Consider the following 14513-nt stretch of genomic DNA (forward strand, 5'->3'; position numbering starts at 1 on the left):
ATGCAAGAATAAAAGTTTCCAGGTCTAGCCAAAAGCCAGGCTGAAGGAATGGATTATATGGTAGAACACCAGCTATAGGCATGTAAGCCTGGCAGTGTGTTTAGGACACTAAGTTGAAACCTGGGGTGGTAGTGGGGATTAAACAGTAGCAAACAGGAAGTGGGATACAAATGTCTGGACAGGTGGGCAGCTTTGATGAACAAGGAAGGAAACTGGATTTTTTGTTTTTGTTTGCACCAGTCCTAAGGACTTGAACTTACCTGCATAAATGACTGGCTACATTTAGCTGACATCCAACAACTACTTTTGGATATAAGATGATATTAAGAGTCAATACAGTACAAGAATTACTTTGTATAAAGAGATGAGACGAATCACCCTTTATATATAGCTGATACAGTGACCTGGTACACAAATAAATGACAAATCATTTTAGATCAGCATTTCTTAGTTTGTTCTTTAGAGTAGTAATTCAGTGTGATATAATCATTAACTTCAAAAAAGAACAAATGTATTCAATTTAGCCTAGAAAATTTCTGCTGAAACTATTGGCATGCTTTCTTTATAGAACTTTTCAATCTTCAATATGCTAATGGACACTAGATTTTTTTTAAGAGGGAGCTATTATAACACACAATTTAGAAAATTTTAATTATAACTCATTTTCATGGCCCTGATATAAAAAGTTCTGAGAAAAGCTACTTCATAATGTATTACTTTCTAGCATCTCCTATAAACAGTTTCTTTTCCAACTCCATTTACAGCAGACTCTGCTTCCATCTGCTTGTTTTGTTGCAATGACTATTTTTCAAGTTTCTTTGCTAATTTTATTCATCCAATCTTCATCCTTTATATAAAGTCAATTATCTCTCTAAAATTAGCACCCGGTTAAATTACTCAACTTAAATACATTCAACCCCCTTTTCTCATTTAAAATCTTTATCTATCTGGCCTTTTAAAACAATTAAACCTTAATGAATTAAACACTGACAAAACTTAAACATTAACATAATGATGTAACCACGACAATTCTGAGCTGTAATGTTAATATTCTCTAAGTGTTAAAGAGGGGAAAATTTTTTTTTAATGTCAAAAGCTTGAGCAAGTTGAGGTGAGGTTGTGGGAAAAAGACATTTCAAAGACTATACTATGAAAAACAATTTAGGATGTTTTAATACTTAGGCATTACATTTCATCTCAAATTTTACCAACATGCTATCCTGTAAGCTCATTGTTTTATACTAGATTTTTCTATTTCACACTAAAAAAGCCACATTTCCATAATTATTTTGAGCACATAGTACCCAGAATATTAAAACAACAAAAACCCCAGCACTCCGTGTAAACTCTCTAAAATATGAGAGGAGGACATTTATAGGAATGTCTAGTGGTCAATTTTCTTCAGTTAATAAGAAAGGAAAAGAAAGGCTCCAATATATTGGTATTTTCACATAACAGTGACTCATCAAACAATAATTAGAAGTAAATCTACTTGTTTTTGTTTTGTTAACTGCCTACCTTTAAAGGTGAGGTCAACTCCCAAGAAAACTTAATGAAAACATTCTCAACTGTTAAAAATTAGTATTAGGGCCTGGAGTATGGCCTAGTGGTAGAGAGCTTTTGTGAAACCCCGGATTCAATTCCTTGGCACCATATACATACACAAAAAAAGCTGGAAGTGGTACTGTGGCTCATGTGGTAGAGCACTAGCCTTGAGGAGGTCCAAGGACAGTGCCCAGGCCCAAATTCGAGCCCCAGGACTGGCCAAAAAATTTTTAATATTAAAATTTGGTAACTGTTTAAAGAAGGCATATATTAATTACACATTAAGAAACCTTTTTTAAATTAACAGTGAACCTACTGAAGTGTAGGAGCCTTAAATGTGTCCAGTTTTATGCATACTGAAAATAAACCCTAAGTAGGTGAGCCCTACTATTCAACATAACCATGATGCCTTAAAAATAAAACTATAATACTAAAAAATATTTTCCAAAAGAAAAGTTCACACCTTGACCATGCTTATTTATTCAGAATACCAGCAATTTCAGTTAAGTGCTTCAATTTGTTCTGTAAATCTGATGCTGCACAGGGAATATACATATTTTTTTTGTATCATCACAATATCATTAATATCTCAGGCTAATAATATTGTGAATGTATCTGTTCATAACACAATGTAAAACAGTAATGCTGCTATTTCTGATAAACAAAAAGTAAATATTCAAAGGATGTTTCTTTTGTTTCTAGTATTAATTTTAGTTGGATATTAAATGAAGATCCTCAATTTTGCTAAAATAACTTCTACTTCTGGGCATAAATCCACAATATAAATAAGGTGAATAAAACTAAACTAGAACTATATAGTGAATAATCAAAATAATCAATTACAACTAATACTGTTTTTGAAGACTGATCTAATGAAAAAAAATGTATCATTAGATATGCTGAGAAAATACAGACAAATCTGTACAATCTAACATCTATAAACAGTAAAATCAAAACATCCAACTTCCTTATAGAAAGTGTTTCATGTAACTATAAATGTTAAGGATTCTTGTATTTTATAAACACAAGATGGGCTCACTTAGATGATACCAATTTCAAGATTTGTAAAAATGTTTAAAAAATTCTTTCCACAAAAGTTTATACAGTTTAAAGCTATACACCAATCTATGAATCTCAGAAAATGGAGGGGGGAGAACCTTAAGAGTTCACATGTATAAAACAAGAAATGAAATGTGATTTTATTTAAGGCAATACTGGGCTACTTCACAAATCACCATCTCAAATATTTACACTGCTCCACACTACTAGTTTCTATCACATTCACAAAGGGATTTTGTTGTTAAAATACCAATGTTTAAAATCTTCGATGTAGGAAATCCTTTACTCACATTTCTATTAGATTTCATGGACTCATAATAACTATGTCCAATTAGAAGTAATGAAGAAAAAATGAAATTGTAGCTAAGAAACTACTAAAGAGTGCTTAATTTCACATGCCACCCAAAAATTCTGGATGGCAAATTTACAAAACAGGACAAAGTGTTGTTATAATATGCCTACTTTGTGAAACAACCTTAAGATCATCTCGAAGATATATGTTTCATGTAAAAATCAATGAACTATGGCAGTTTCTATTTTTAGTTCAAAAAAGTTAATTTAAAACAATAAAAGTTTTAAAAACTTGATCACTTAGTTAAAAATTAAAATTCCAAATATAAATGTCTCATTTAATAGTTTAGACTTACAGACTGCTGGTGGCAGCAAATGATTTACAATAATAAATATATACAAAAAAAGGTATCTACAAATAAAGATTACTGTTATACATGAGCAGTGACATGGTGAAACATACCAATCACACAGAATTCTGGCTAGTTTATCAGGAAAAGGGGCATAGATAGAAATCTGAGGCTTAACTCAAATATTTACAATGACTAAAGCATTCATTCTGTTCCTCAAGTCCCATAGGGATAAAAAAAAAAGTACTACATGACAAATGTCATGGTTTTTTTTTTTCTTTTTTTTCAGTTTTTCTTTGGGAAAGGGGCAGATTAAATCATATCAACAAAAAAATTTAAAAAAAAAACCTTTCACAATTACAGCATGCTCAATGGCTTCCTACTTAAAATAAAACTATAAATGACATATGGTACATTAGTTATCAGTACTGCCCTCTGCCTGTGGCTTTACCCACACAGATTTCTTTCATGACAGACATATCTAAGTCATTTGAATGAACTTCAAGTTTTTGCAGACTGACGGTAGGTTTCATTTCCTGAAGCTGCTTTAGGACAAGTTCAGTGTAATCTTTTAGAGTCTTGTCCAAAACAATTTTTACATTATCACTGCACTGAAGCTGAGAGGGATTGGCAAAATGTACAAAGATTTCACTTTCTTTACAAGAACATACATGATTTCCACTAGTCATAGCAGTCTTATCAGTGTTTCTCCTTGAATTTGAATGAGAGGTTCTTTTATTTCCACTATGTGGATTGTCTTTGTCAGCATTTTTCTTCTGCTTTACTGCAGACTCTTCAAGAAATTTCAGGAATGATACCTCAAATCCCATGGGTTTAAATGAACTCCAGTCAAAAGATGCAGGATGCTCCTCAGTGGTCTGGATCCCAACAGCAGTGTCTTCCTCTTTCCTTATGTTGCCTAACTCAACTGTAAGTTCTGGTTCTGTTTTCTCAACTTTCCTTTTTTTAGTTTGTGGAATGGTTTTTTCTTTATTAACTCTTTTCAGATTACCTGCCTTCTGTCTTTCTGGTTGGCAGGGATTCTTTTCCTGAAAATCATTATTTATACTTGAAGAGGTATTAGCTGGTGCCTCCACACTTGTGCTATCTTCATTGATTAACTTTGTAATAAATAATTCTGTCAGCTCATCCACTTCATCTTTTTCACTATTTTCAAATTCCTTCTGTGAAACTGTGGTTGTTTTTGAGCTGTCGCTGGTCTCTGACACACATGTGTCAGAAGCTTTCACATCGCTGTTATCACTTTCTTGTTCAGAAGCTTCCTTCACTTGAGAGTTGTCACACTTTTTGAAGACAATAAGAAGATTGCGGTGTTGTGATGTAAATGCCTTAGATAGTTTATGGCATTTATAATGTCTAATTATATTGCTCTCACTTGTAACAACTGAAGTACATCCCTTTATCATACATGGATACTGGGTTACAAATCTGCTTGTACACTCAGACAAGGCATCATTTCGGGCTTTTATGGAATACACATGTTTTCCACGTTTCAGAGAATAGGGTTTATTTTCCTCAATCTGCACAATCTTTGCATTCTTGCTTTCTAAATTAATTTTTTTCTTTCGCTTGGTCTTAGGCATTTTGATTCCTTCCTTTCCTGATCTGTTGTGTTTCGTTCCCCGATGTTTTGGCTTTGATTTTTCTTGGTTTGCCTTGCTTGAGATATTTTCCTGACCAGTTGTTAGTTTTCTTGGCCGAATCAAATGAGCTTTATGTTTGTCATTATGTTTATTAAAAATGTGTCGGAGGAGATTAGATCGCGTTGCATATATCCTGTCACAGCCTTCACAGTCACATTTGTATATGCCATCATCCTCTGTTTTACTTGTCCTTGATCCAATTCCATGGTCTGCCTCAAGATGAATAACATAGTTCAAATAGGTTGTAAATGAAGACTTACACTCTAACTGGTCACATGGAAATTTGCCAACATCAACAGAGGCAGTCATACTTTCAATTTCCTCAGGAGTCATTTCATGAAGTTTCATATAGTGTTGTATCAGGCCAGTGATTGCTTGGAAAATTCGAGAACAATCACTAACCTGACACCGAAATTCTTTCATGATTTTAGTTTCAGTTTCTTCACTTTCTTTAAAAGCTTCACTTTCCTCTTCAACCTCTGCAGAGAATGCAGGAAGATCTGATTTGTGCACGGCCTGGTAATGAAGGATCAAGTTTTGTTGTATTGTAAAGGCAGCGAAGCATCCCTGGTGAACACAACGGTAAGGTCTGTACGGACTATATCTGGTTGGAAGTTCGAGAGACTGGGATGTTGGCTTCTTGCGTTTTTTCTCTTCCTTTTCTTTCCTATGCTTTCTAATTTTCCGGACTTTGGTTTGTATGTTTGTGAGAGAATTGGGATTAAATGGTTCAGATACAACTGTAATTAATTGTGAAGGAATTTCTGTTTTGTCAGGACTTTTTTTTTCTGTAAGCTGTTTTTCTGGGATCAATGCAACATTAGTGAGGGCATTTTCTGCCTCTGATCCCAATTCTAAAGCAGGCTGGAATTCCCTTTTATTTTCCTCTGTTATAGCTGGCTGTTTATTTACTTGTATAACTCGTGAGGTCAACAAGTTTTCACTCTGAGATTTCCTTCCATAAGGCCTTTTTATTTTTAACTTTACCATTTCTTCTGTTGTGAAATGATGTACCAACTGACAGTGTGCCCGGAGATTAGAATTTCTTGTAAATGTTTTTGTACATGTAGGTACCACACATTTAAATGGAGCAAATTTCAACTGATTCTTCTTAATTTCAAGAATCATCTCTGGAGTGTATTGATGGATTTTACCATAGTGCTTAAATAATGCATCTTTTGTCATAGCACTGTAGTTACAGCCTTGGTTTTGACACACAAAAGGTTTATTAACTCTATCACCAAACTGAATGTGTATCATTTCAGAAGCTGGCTGAACAACTGTGACATTTGGAATTGGCTTAGTGGGAGGAGGCAGTGTCACTGATGCATTTACTAGCATACACTGGGTTGTTGGAGTGGATAGATCATTCTCTAATTTCAGTTTTTGTAAGCCTTCTAAAATTTCCTGTATCTGATCTTCTTTATGCAATATTTCAGACTGTGGAATGTTACTTTTTGTTGGCATGACACTTAGGAAAGAGGAAAATTGAGAAGAATCAGGTAATTTGTTATCTTGTACAGGGTGTACTGAAGGAAGTGGAATGCTGTAATTCACAGCATTCTGTGATGGTTCACCAACACCCTGAGATCCACTTTTTACCTCAAGTATTTGAGAATTCATAGCAGTTTTAATAATTTCAAGAGTTTTTTCAAAGTTCTGTATAACATTATCTTCGGAAATCTGTAAATCAGAATTCACTGCTGTGCATGAATTCAAAGCCATCATTTGAGAATCACCATTTTCAGTTTTTAATGTTAAAGGAGCTAATGCCGTTTGGGCCTCAAGGTTTGTTTTGAAATTCTCTTTTACATCAGTCACAAACTGATTGTCAACATTATTTAATTTTTGTGTTATATTTTCCACCAAAACCTGAGGTTCACAGTTTGAATGAAGGTTAGTAGTAGGGATCTCAGCGCTCTTCGCTATAAACCCCACTGTTGGTAACTCACTTGGTGCCAAGCTTTGGGAAGCATTAGGAGCAATTAGTGGAGGAGCAACTTTCTTTCTTCTCTTAGATGCACTGTTTCCTTTTTTATTTAAATGACTGCATCTTGCATTTTGAGGACCACTTATCACTGAAACACGTGAACTGTTGCTATTAAAGTTTTGTGATGGCCCAGTAGAATTAACGAATGAACTAGAGCACAAACCATTTTCAGCAGTCTTTAGTAATAAGTCATTTGTAGGAAAAACAGGCAAACTGCTACCTTCTTCAAGAGTGGAAGCTTTGGAGTTTGGTATCCTATTCTGGGTGTTGAGCAGAGTGTTTGGGTGGCATACAGTCGGCAACAAGGTTGGCCCAGCTGGATTTGGCATCACTGTAGCATTTACTTGTGCTGCATCTGAGACACAACTTGTTCCCACAACCTGAGAAAGCATCTCAGCACTCTCAAATGTACTGGGAATGCCAGCAGTTTCCAAAGCCTGCTTAATAATTTCACTTCCTTCTTGACTAACATTGGTATTAAAATTACTCACGCGAGGAAATGTATTTGGTAGAAAGGTTGAGGAGCGACTTTCAGCAGCAAGGAGCTGCAGGAATGATGGATCTTTAAAACAGGCTTCTGGACTGAAAGTGGACTGTTGAGGCTGCTGCAAATTTACTGCATTTGTGGAAAGAATCATGCTGGCAAGAAGAGAAGGCTGTCCATTATTCTGCAAAAGTTCTTGAGCAATTTCTGCTCCATCCAGTGGTTTACAGTAAGACCTCTTAGATAAGTGTCCACCCAATGACCTGGGGTTAGTAAAAGCTCTGTAACACCTGCTACAGATGAATTTCCCATCTCTGATAATTGCAGGCCATTTAGCCCTTTTGTTGTGCTTGGGTTTTCTTTCCTTCCCATTAGGGCCCCGCCCTCGATCTTGTTTTACTTTCTCAGGTACGGACTGTTGAGCAATGGCATTACTAAAGTCACTGGAAACAGGAAAAACTGCATTTTCACCACTGCCCCCCTTTAGAAAGGAGGAATCTGTGGTTCCTTCAATCTGTGATGAATAATGATTTGTATTACTTTCCACTTGGGAAAAAACAGAATTAGTTCCACTGTCTGCTGGTGAAGGGAAGAGAGACATCGAGCTACTTTCTGCAGGTAAAGGAAGGAAAGGATCTGAGCCACTGTCAATATTCAATGGCAAAACTGTTTTGGTTAGATCTTCCATTTGTGCTGGCAAGGTAGTATTAGACAAATTTTCCATTTGAGAACATAACACACTACCTTGTTCATTTTTATCCTGAGAAGAAATATTTGGATTCATGACACTTTCCACTGGGGGCAATAATGGAGCTGACACATTTGCTAAATGAGCTGGGAAGATGGAAGGTGAAGCATGCTGGGTGGAACAGGTAGGATTCCCATTGACTTTGGTCTGTGATGTGAAAAATGCATTACTAGGGCTGCTCACCTGTGACGGCAGAAAATAAACAAACTTTCCATTATTTGGTGTATTTAAGTTGTTTGACTTTTGGCCTTTTTTACTTTTGCACTGCATCTTAAATGCGGCATACTGGTCAGGGTGTGCTGTTTTCATGTGTTTCCCAATACTCTGTGAAGAGTTATAAGTTCGAGTACATCCCTCTACCTGGCAGCTAAATTTCTGAACTGGAGCTTTTGGAGGCACTGATGGAGTCCCTACTGGACTACTTAGGTTGGATTGGGATGGAACAAATGTGATACTTTCTAATGTCTTAAGAGGTAAATTATAAAGATTAGATGATGCTTTCACATTATCTCCGCATTCAAACTTGGAAGTTGGCAAACTGTTTTGAAATCCAGCCTGGTTTTGCACAGAAAAGGTCATCAGACTGTTGACTTGTCTTTCTAAGTTTTCAGGGTTAAGGTCTTCTATTTTAAGGGTTTCTGAATTTATTAAAGCATTCTGAGCAATCTGGGTCTCATGAAAGCAATTCTGTTCTTTCCTCTCTTGGAAACTTGGATGACACAGATCATTGCAAGTATCTTTAACTGGTGTACATAAATTCCTGACCAGCGGCTCACCATTGCCTTCCACAGTTGAGTTTTCTTGCTTTCCAAAGTTATTCTCTATTCCTTGATTAAGAGACACCTTGATGGACACAGCTACTTCACTAGCTTGAAGCAAAGTAGTTGTAGTAGGGTTTTCCAAATCATTTGACAATTGTCCATTGGCTTGCCTGAGTTCAGAGGCAGAGATGTGGTCTTGTTTGACAGTGGACTCTGCTTTGCTTTTATCCCAAACATTACTTGTATCTACTGGTCTACTGTTCTCAATGTTTTCTGAAGGAAGCACTGGTTTGTCTTTCTCACTATTCTCTTCTGTGCTCTGATTTACTCTGGAAGGCTGAATGGATTCTCCTGGTGAACTAAGTTGATCTTCAAGAGGTAGAACTTTTTCAGGAGTATTATGTTCATCTAGGTGCTTTTCTAATTCACTCTGAGAACGATACACTTTACCACAACCTGTAAACTTACAAGTGTAGGTATTATAATGTTGTGCTTCATGATCATACAATAAATAAGCTTCTGAAAAAATTCTTCCACATTTGGGAAACATGCACTTTGCTCTAAAGACTTGATGTTCCTTCCGATGGGTTAAAAGTTCTGCATAACTATTAAAACCAGCCTTACATTTCATCTGTATACAGATGTAGGGTTTACTACCACAGTGCATTTGTAAATGATCATTGAGATGAGTAACACTCACAAAGTGCCGTCTACAGTACTGGCAAATTACTTTTTTGCTTTGCATTTCAAGAAAGCGCTTGGCATCTTCATTATCTTTATGCCCCTTTACATGAGCAATTAAATTTTTAAAGTACTTAAAGCCCTTTTTGCAAAAAGTTACAGGGCAATTAAATTCATTAACAGGTACTGGCTTCTGGACTGGAATTACTTCTGGCTCATAAGATTTATCTTTGTCATCATTTTCATCATCTGAACCATCATTGTCATTAAATACTATAAAATCTGTTGAATAGAGACTATTCTTTTTTATAGGCCTCTGTTCCTGCTTAGTAACAGTATTAGTCTTCTGGTTCTCATGCGTGGTTGTGATTTTAGGAGGCCTTCCCAATCTTCTTAATGGCTTCATAGCGGCTAGTCTCTCTTTACTAGATTGTTTAACATGCAATGTGACATGAGGGACAAAAGTTTCTTTAGAATTAAAATTCTTTGCACATATGGGACAACTGTAAATTCCATCTTTGTAATGTTTCTGAGCATGCCGTACTATCCGATGTCCAAGGAATTCTTTGTCACATAGCACACAATACTGCATGTAGGCCTGCCAATTCCTAAACCTAGCAGATATAAATCCCCTCTCTCTTAATTGTTTTATCTCTTTCTTTTTCTGCTTGTCTTCACCAATGTCTTTAAAAAAACCAGAGTTAGCACCAACTCCACCAGAAAGTCCATTCACAGAAGTTCCTTTATTCTCTTCCTGGTAGTCTATTACTTTCTCATATACTTCACTATCATTTAATTCATCGATTGAAGACACAATGGATGCTTCCTCTCCCATTAGGGCAAGACACTGTCGTTTTAAGGTTTTCCAATCCCAGAATTCGGGATCAAAAGGCCATTGTGTTTTCAGAACAAGTAAGAGCTCACAGCGCAGTGAATTTGGTATAGGAAGATTCTCTTCATCATACTTTTGGTCTGGCTGGTTATACAACATTTCCACAGCATAATATGCATCTACTGTGGGCTCAATCAAAAATTCGCTCAGTTGACAAGCACGTTTAACTTCCAAATCATCAGGTAACAAACAAGAAATGGTCTTGCAAATTGATATTTTCACTTCTGTATTTTCTGTAGATTCCAAGCGAAGAGCTTTTACACATAGTTCTATACAGGTAGCAAGACCAGCCCCTTCAGTCTGAAAAACAAATAAAAAATGTTATTCTAAACTGATTAGAACAGAGTTATTTTGGAATTTGGTATTTAAGATCAAGGTGTTCTTTCTCAAATCTTACTGAAGTATACTGTGGTGTGTGGTTGTGTTTGTATAAAATAAACTACATAGTATAGCAGACACAAGCGTAAGTACTACAAGTTAAGACCCAGGTATAAAACATTCCTTTTAAGTCAAAATAGCACTTAAACTTTTTAACATTTCTGACTTTAAGTGAGATCAAATGTATATACGACCTGGTAGAATTTAATATAATATCTTATACATGACTAAATGATAAATAGAAGTCATCTTTATCATTAAGCCCACTTCCTTACAATCCTTTCAAAATGTAATGCTTTTAGTAAGAAAACTGAGAAAGTGCTCAAATTCCCCAACTGGTTAGTAATGGGAAAATTTTCAAGTATAGCAAAATGTTTTTTATTTTTAGTGTGTGTATGCGTGTGTGTGTGAAGGGGGGGGTTAGTGTTAAAGTACCTACTTTATGGTTAAGCAGGTTGTTTTTTTTTTTTAAATGGACATCTGTAACTATTATTAGCTATGAGTTATGAAGGTGGGAGTTGCTAGAAAGATGAACAGTATAAAAAGGTCAAATGGGTTCTTAAGAATAAATGGGAACAGTTTACAAGAAACCAGCCAGCTACAGGATGTGGTCACATTCATGAACTGGAGTATTTGTAATAGGGAATTAAAAAAAAATAGTCAGGAGGCTGAAAGTCCATGAAACATCCACAATTAACCCCTCAAAAGCCGAAAGGGAGCTCAAGAGGTAGAGCACTAGACTTGAGCGAAAAAGCTCGACAGTGCCCAGGCCTGAGTTCAAGCCCTAAGAGCAACAAACACACATACAAAAAGTACAAAAAACTGAGTGTTTGTATTCACAGGCCAAAAGAGAAGTAAAATATTACTCTAAAAGAATAGCCTATAGCTTAGAGGGCCAGGCTTCTGTCTCAGGCCTACAATCTCAGCTATTGGAGGGGAGAGGGGGAAGTAAAGACAAGAATTGCAGTTTAAGGCAAGAACATTAGTGAGACCTTCCTCAAAGGTTAACAACTCCTCCTTTGTTCTCAGGTCCAAGTCTGTAATCCCAACTAAATGGGAGGTAGAGATAGGAAGATAACAGTATAGCCCAAGCCTGGTCCCAGGGAAAATCAAGAGCCTATGTAAAAATGAAGCAAAAAGGGCTATAAGTCATGGCTCAAGTAGTAGGACATCTGTCTAGTAAGCCTAACTTTCAGAAAATAGGACCGATAATTATGATCTACGATTATGATTGTTGTTATTTTTACTTTGGGGTTTTAACTCAGGACCTCATTCTTCCTTGGCTTTTCTTTTCCTTATTTTTCCCTGATGACTGTGGGGCTAGGTGCTGTCCCTGAGTGGTCTTTGTGCTCAAGGGTGGTGGTCTACCATTTGAACCACAATACCACTTTTTGAGTGGTTAACTGGAGATAAAATTCACATGTGAATTCTTCTGCCCAGACTGACTTTGAACCATGATCCTTGGATTTCAGTCTCCTGAGTACCTAGGATTACAGGTATGAGCCATCAATGCCCAGCTTTACTTGGCTTTCTTGTCCTAATGGCTTGCTACCACTTGAGCCCACACCTACAGCCCAGCTTTTTGACCATTATTTTGCAGGTGAAGTCTTGTAGACTTTTCTGTCCAAGCTGGCCTCGAATCATGGTCTTTTCTTTCTAGCCTCTACAGTAGCTAGGATTATAGTTTGAGTTACTGGTGCCTGGCAGGAAACCTATTAAAAGCCAGGAGCCAATGGCTCAATTCTGTAAATCCTAAAACTACTAGGAGACTGAAATTCTGAGGATTAAAGTTCAAAGCCAGCCTGGGACTGACTCTTATATCCAATTAGCTAAAAGCCAAAAATGGAGTTGTGGCTCAAGTGGTAGAGCATTAGCTTCTAGCACAAAAATCTCAGAGGCAGCACCCAGGTCTAGGTATGAGGAAGCAAATGTGTGCTTGTATGTATGAATGTGTTCAACACACATGAGCACACAGAGGCACAAACTGACACAGACAGTCAGACACGCATGAGCACACAGAGGCACAGACACAGACAGATAGACATGCACTCACACACGCACGCGCGCGTGCACACACACACACACACACACACACAGGAAAAAAGGACAACTGGAAAAGAGGTGGGATCACCTGGCTACTTACAGCTTTCACATAGCTTGAGCGGTTATTTTAATCCATTTTAAGATAGATCTGAGCCCCACAATATTTATAGCCAAACATTCTCATCTGTGACATGCCTTATCAAGCACATGTGTGCATAGGGTGGGAAAGGTGAAGGATAGTATAGTAAGGGCTCAGATGTAACTCTCTTTAACTCTTCAACATGAGAGGGCCCAAGGACTTCTCTCTGATCTCCATATAGCTATCTCCTATTGTTATGAGAATATTTAAACCTGAGCTACTTCCTATCCTAATCTCCACCAGGTTAGGCAAGACCAAGAACCCATTAGTTTACATTTTCTGTTCTAGTATAGTTTCAACTTTATCAAGAAAAACCTACAAATTTCCTTAATATTCCTGCAACCTTAGCTGTAAAGTAAGTTACCTGTTTTATTTTACAGACATCTGTGGCTATTTCGTAGCATAAGGGTTGTGTGTGTGTGTGTGTGTATGTGTGTGTGTATGTGCCAACCTAAAGCTCGAACTCAGGGCCTAGACACTGTTCCTGAGCTTTTTTTGCTCAAGACTAGCACTCTACCTCTTGAGCCACAGCTCCTCTTCCAGCTTTTCTATTCTTTTCCTGGTAGTTAATGGAGAAAGGAGTCTTACAAACTTTGCTGCCCATGAGGGCTTTGAACCAGGAATCTCCTCAGATCTTGGTCTCCTGAATAGCTACTAGTAGCCTTACTGGAATGAGCCACCAACACCTGGCAAATACATAATGCTAGCAATAAAATTTTTTCTTTTTCTTTTGTTGTTAGTTCTGGGGCTTGAACAGGACCTGGGCACTGTCCTTGGACACATTTTACTCAAGGCTACTGCTGCTCTGCCACTTGAGGCATAGTACCACTTTTGGCTTTTTCTGTATATGTGGTATCAAGGAATCACACCCAGGGCTTTGAACATGCGAGAATACTCTACCACTAGCAATGCTCCTGGCCCTGAAATTTTTTATATTGCTTTATACTTGTTTTATACTTTGTACATTTCTAAATAGCCATATTCTCAAAGTAGTATAATACCTAGTAACAAAACTGAAGAATAGAAATCCTATTATTTTGTGTACTACTTTCCTATAAGGTTAATAGCAAGCCCTTCCTTTTCAATTGCATTCTTAATTTTTTCTGGATCAAATGTATCACAGGATTAATAAGAAAATCACTATCTTAAACAATAAAAAAATCACTTGAAGTAGTATTGAAATAATATAATTTTAAATATTTTATTAATTTTAACTTAAGAAAAGATACCATGTTTATTCTTACCTCTGAATTAATAACTTTAATCAGGAAGAAAATGTGATATACAGTCTTTGTTAACAAAGAAAGTTGACGACACCTCTCTAGGTACACTTGTATTGATGGTTCTACCCTTTGTTGTAATTTACTCCAAAAAAGAGTGAGTTCCCTTAAAAACAAAAAGTAAAGAGATAAGTTGGAGCAATAATATAATAATCATAGACTATATGTCAGTCTTTTCATTGTATTTGAAAACTGGTTTTGATACTAA

At 36.5% G+C, this 14513-nt stretch overlaps 1 protein-coding gene across 2 annotated transcripts in view; it reads right to left on the reverse strand.

The window, feature by feature from the left end:
• Positions 1-1150: 1150 nt before the first annotated feature.
• Positions 1151-14513, reverse strand: part of Znf292 (zinc finger protein 292) — a 65827-nt gene continuing 52464 nt past the window's right edge. For both annotated transcript variants that reach the window (XM_090338471.1, XM_090338472.1), the window contains 2 exons: positions 14270-14411; positions 1151-10765 (listed from right to left, as the gene is read on the reverse strand). In XM_090338471.1, coding sequence (XP_090194597.1) covers positions 3668-10765; positions 14270-14411 — 7240 coding nt within the window. In that variant the 3' untranslated portion in view covers positions 1151-3667. The remainder of the gene's footprint in view (positions 10766-14269; positions 14412-14513) is intronic.

The sequence above is a fragment of the Megascapheus bottae genome, chromosome 8 (genome assembly GCF_031878675.1).
Source record: "Megascapheus bottae isolate mThoBot1 chromosome 8, mThoBot2.hap1, whole genome shotgun sequence".
In the NCBI taxonomy this organism is placed as follows: domain Eukaryota; kingdom Metazoa; phylum Chordata; class Mammalia; order Rodentia; family Geomyidae; genus Megascapheus; species Megascapheus bottae.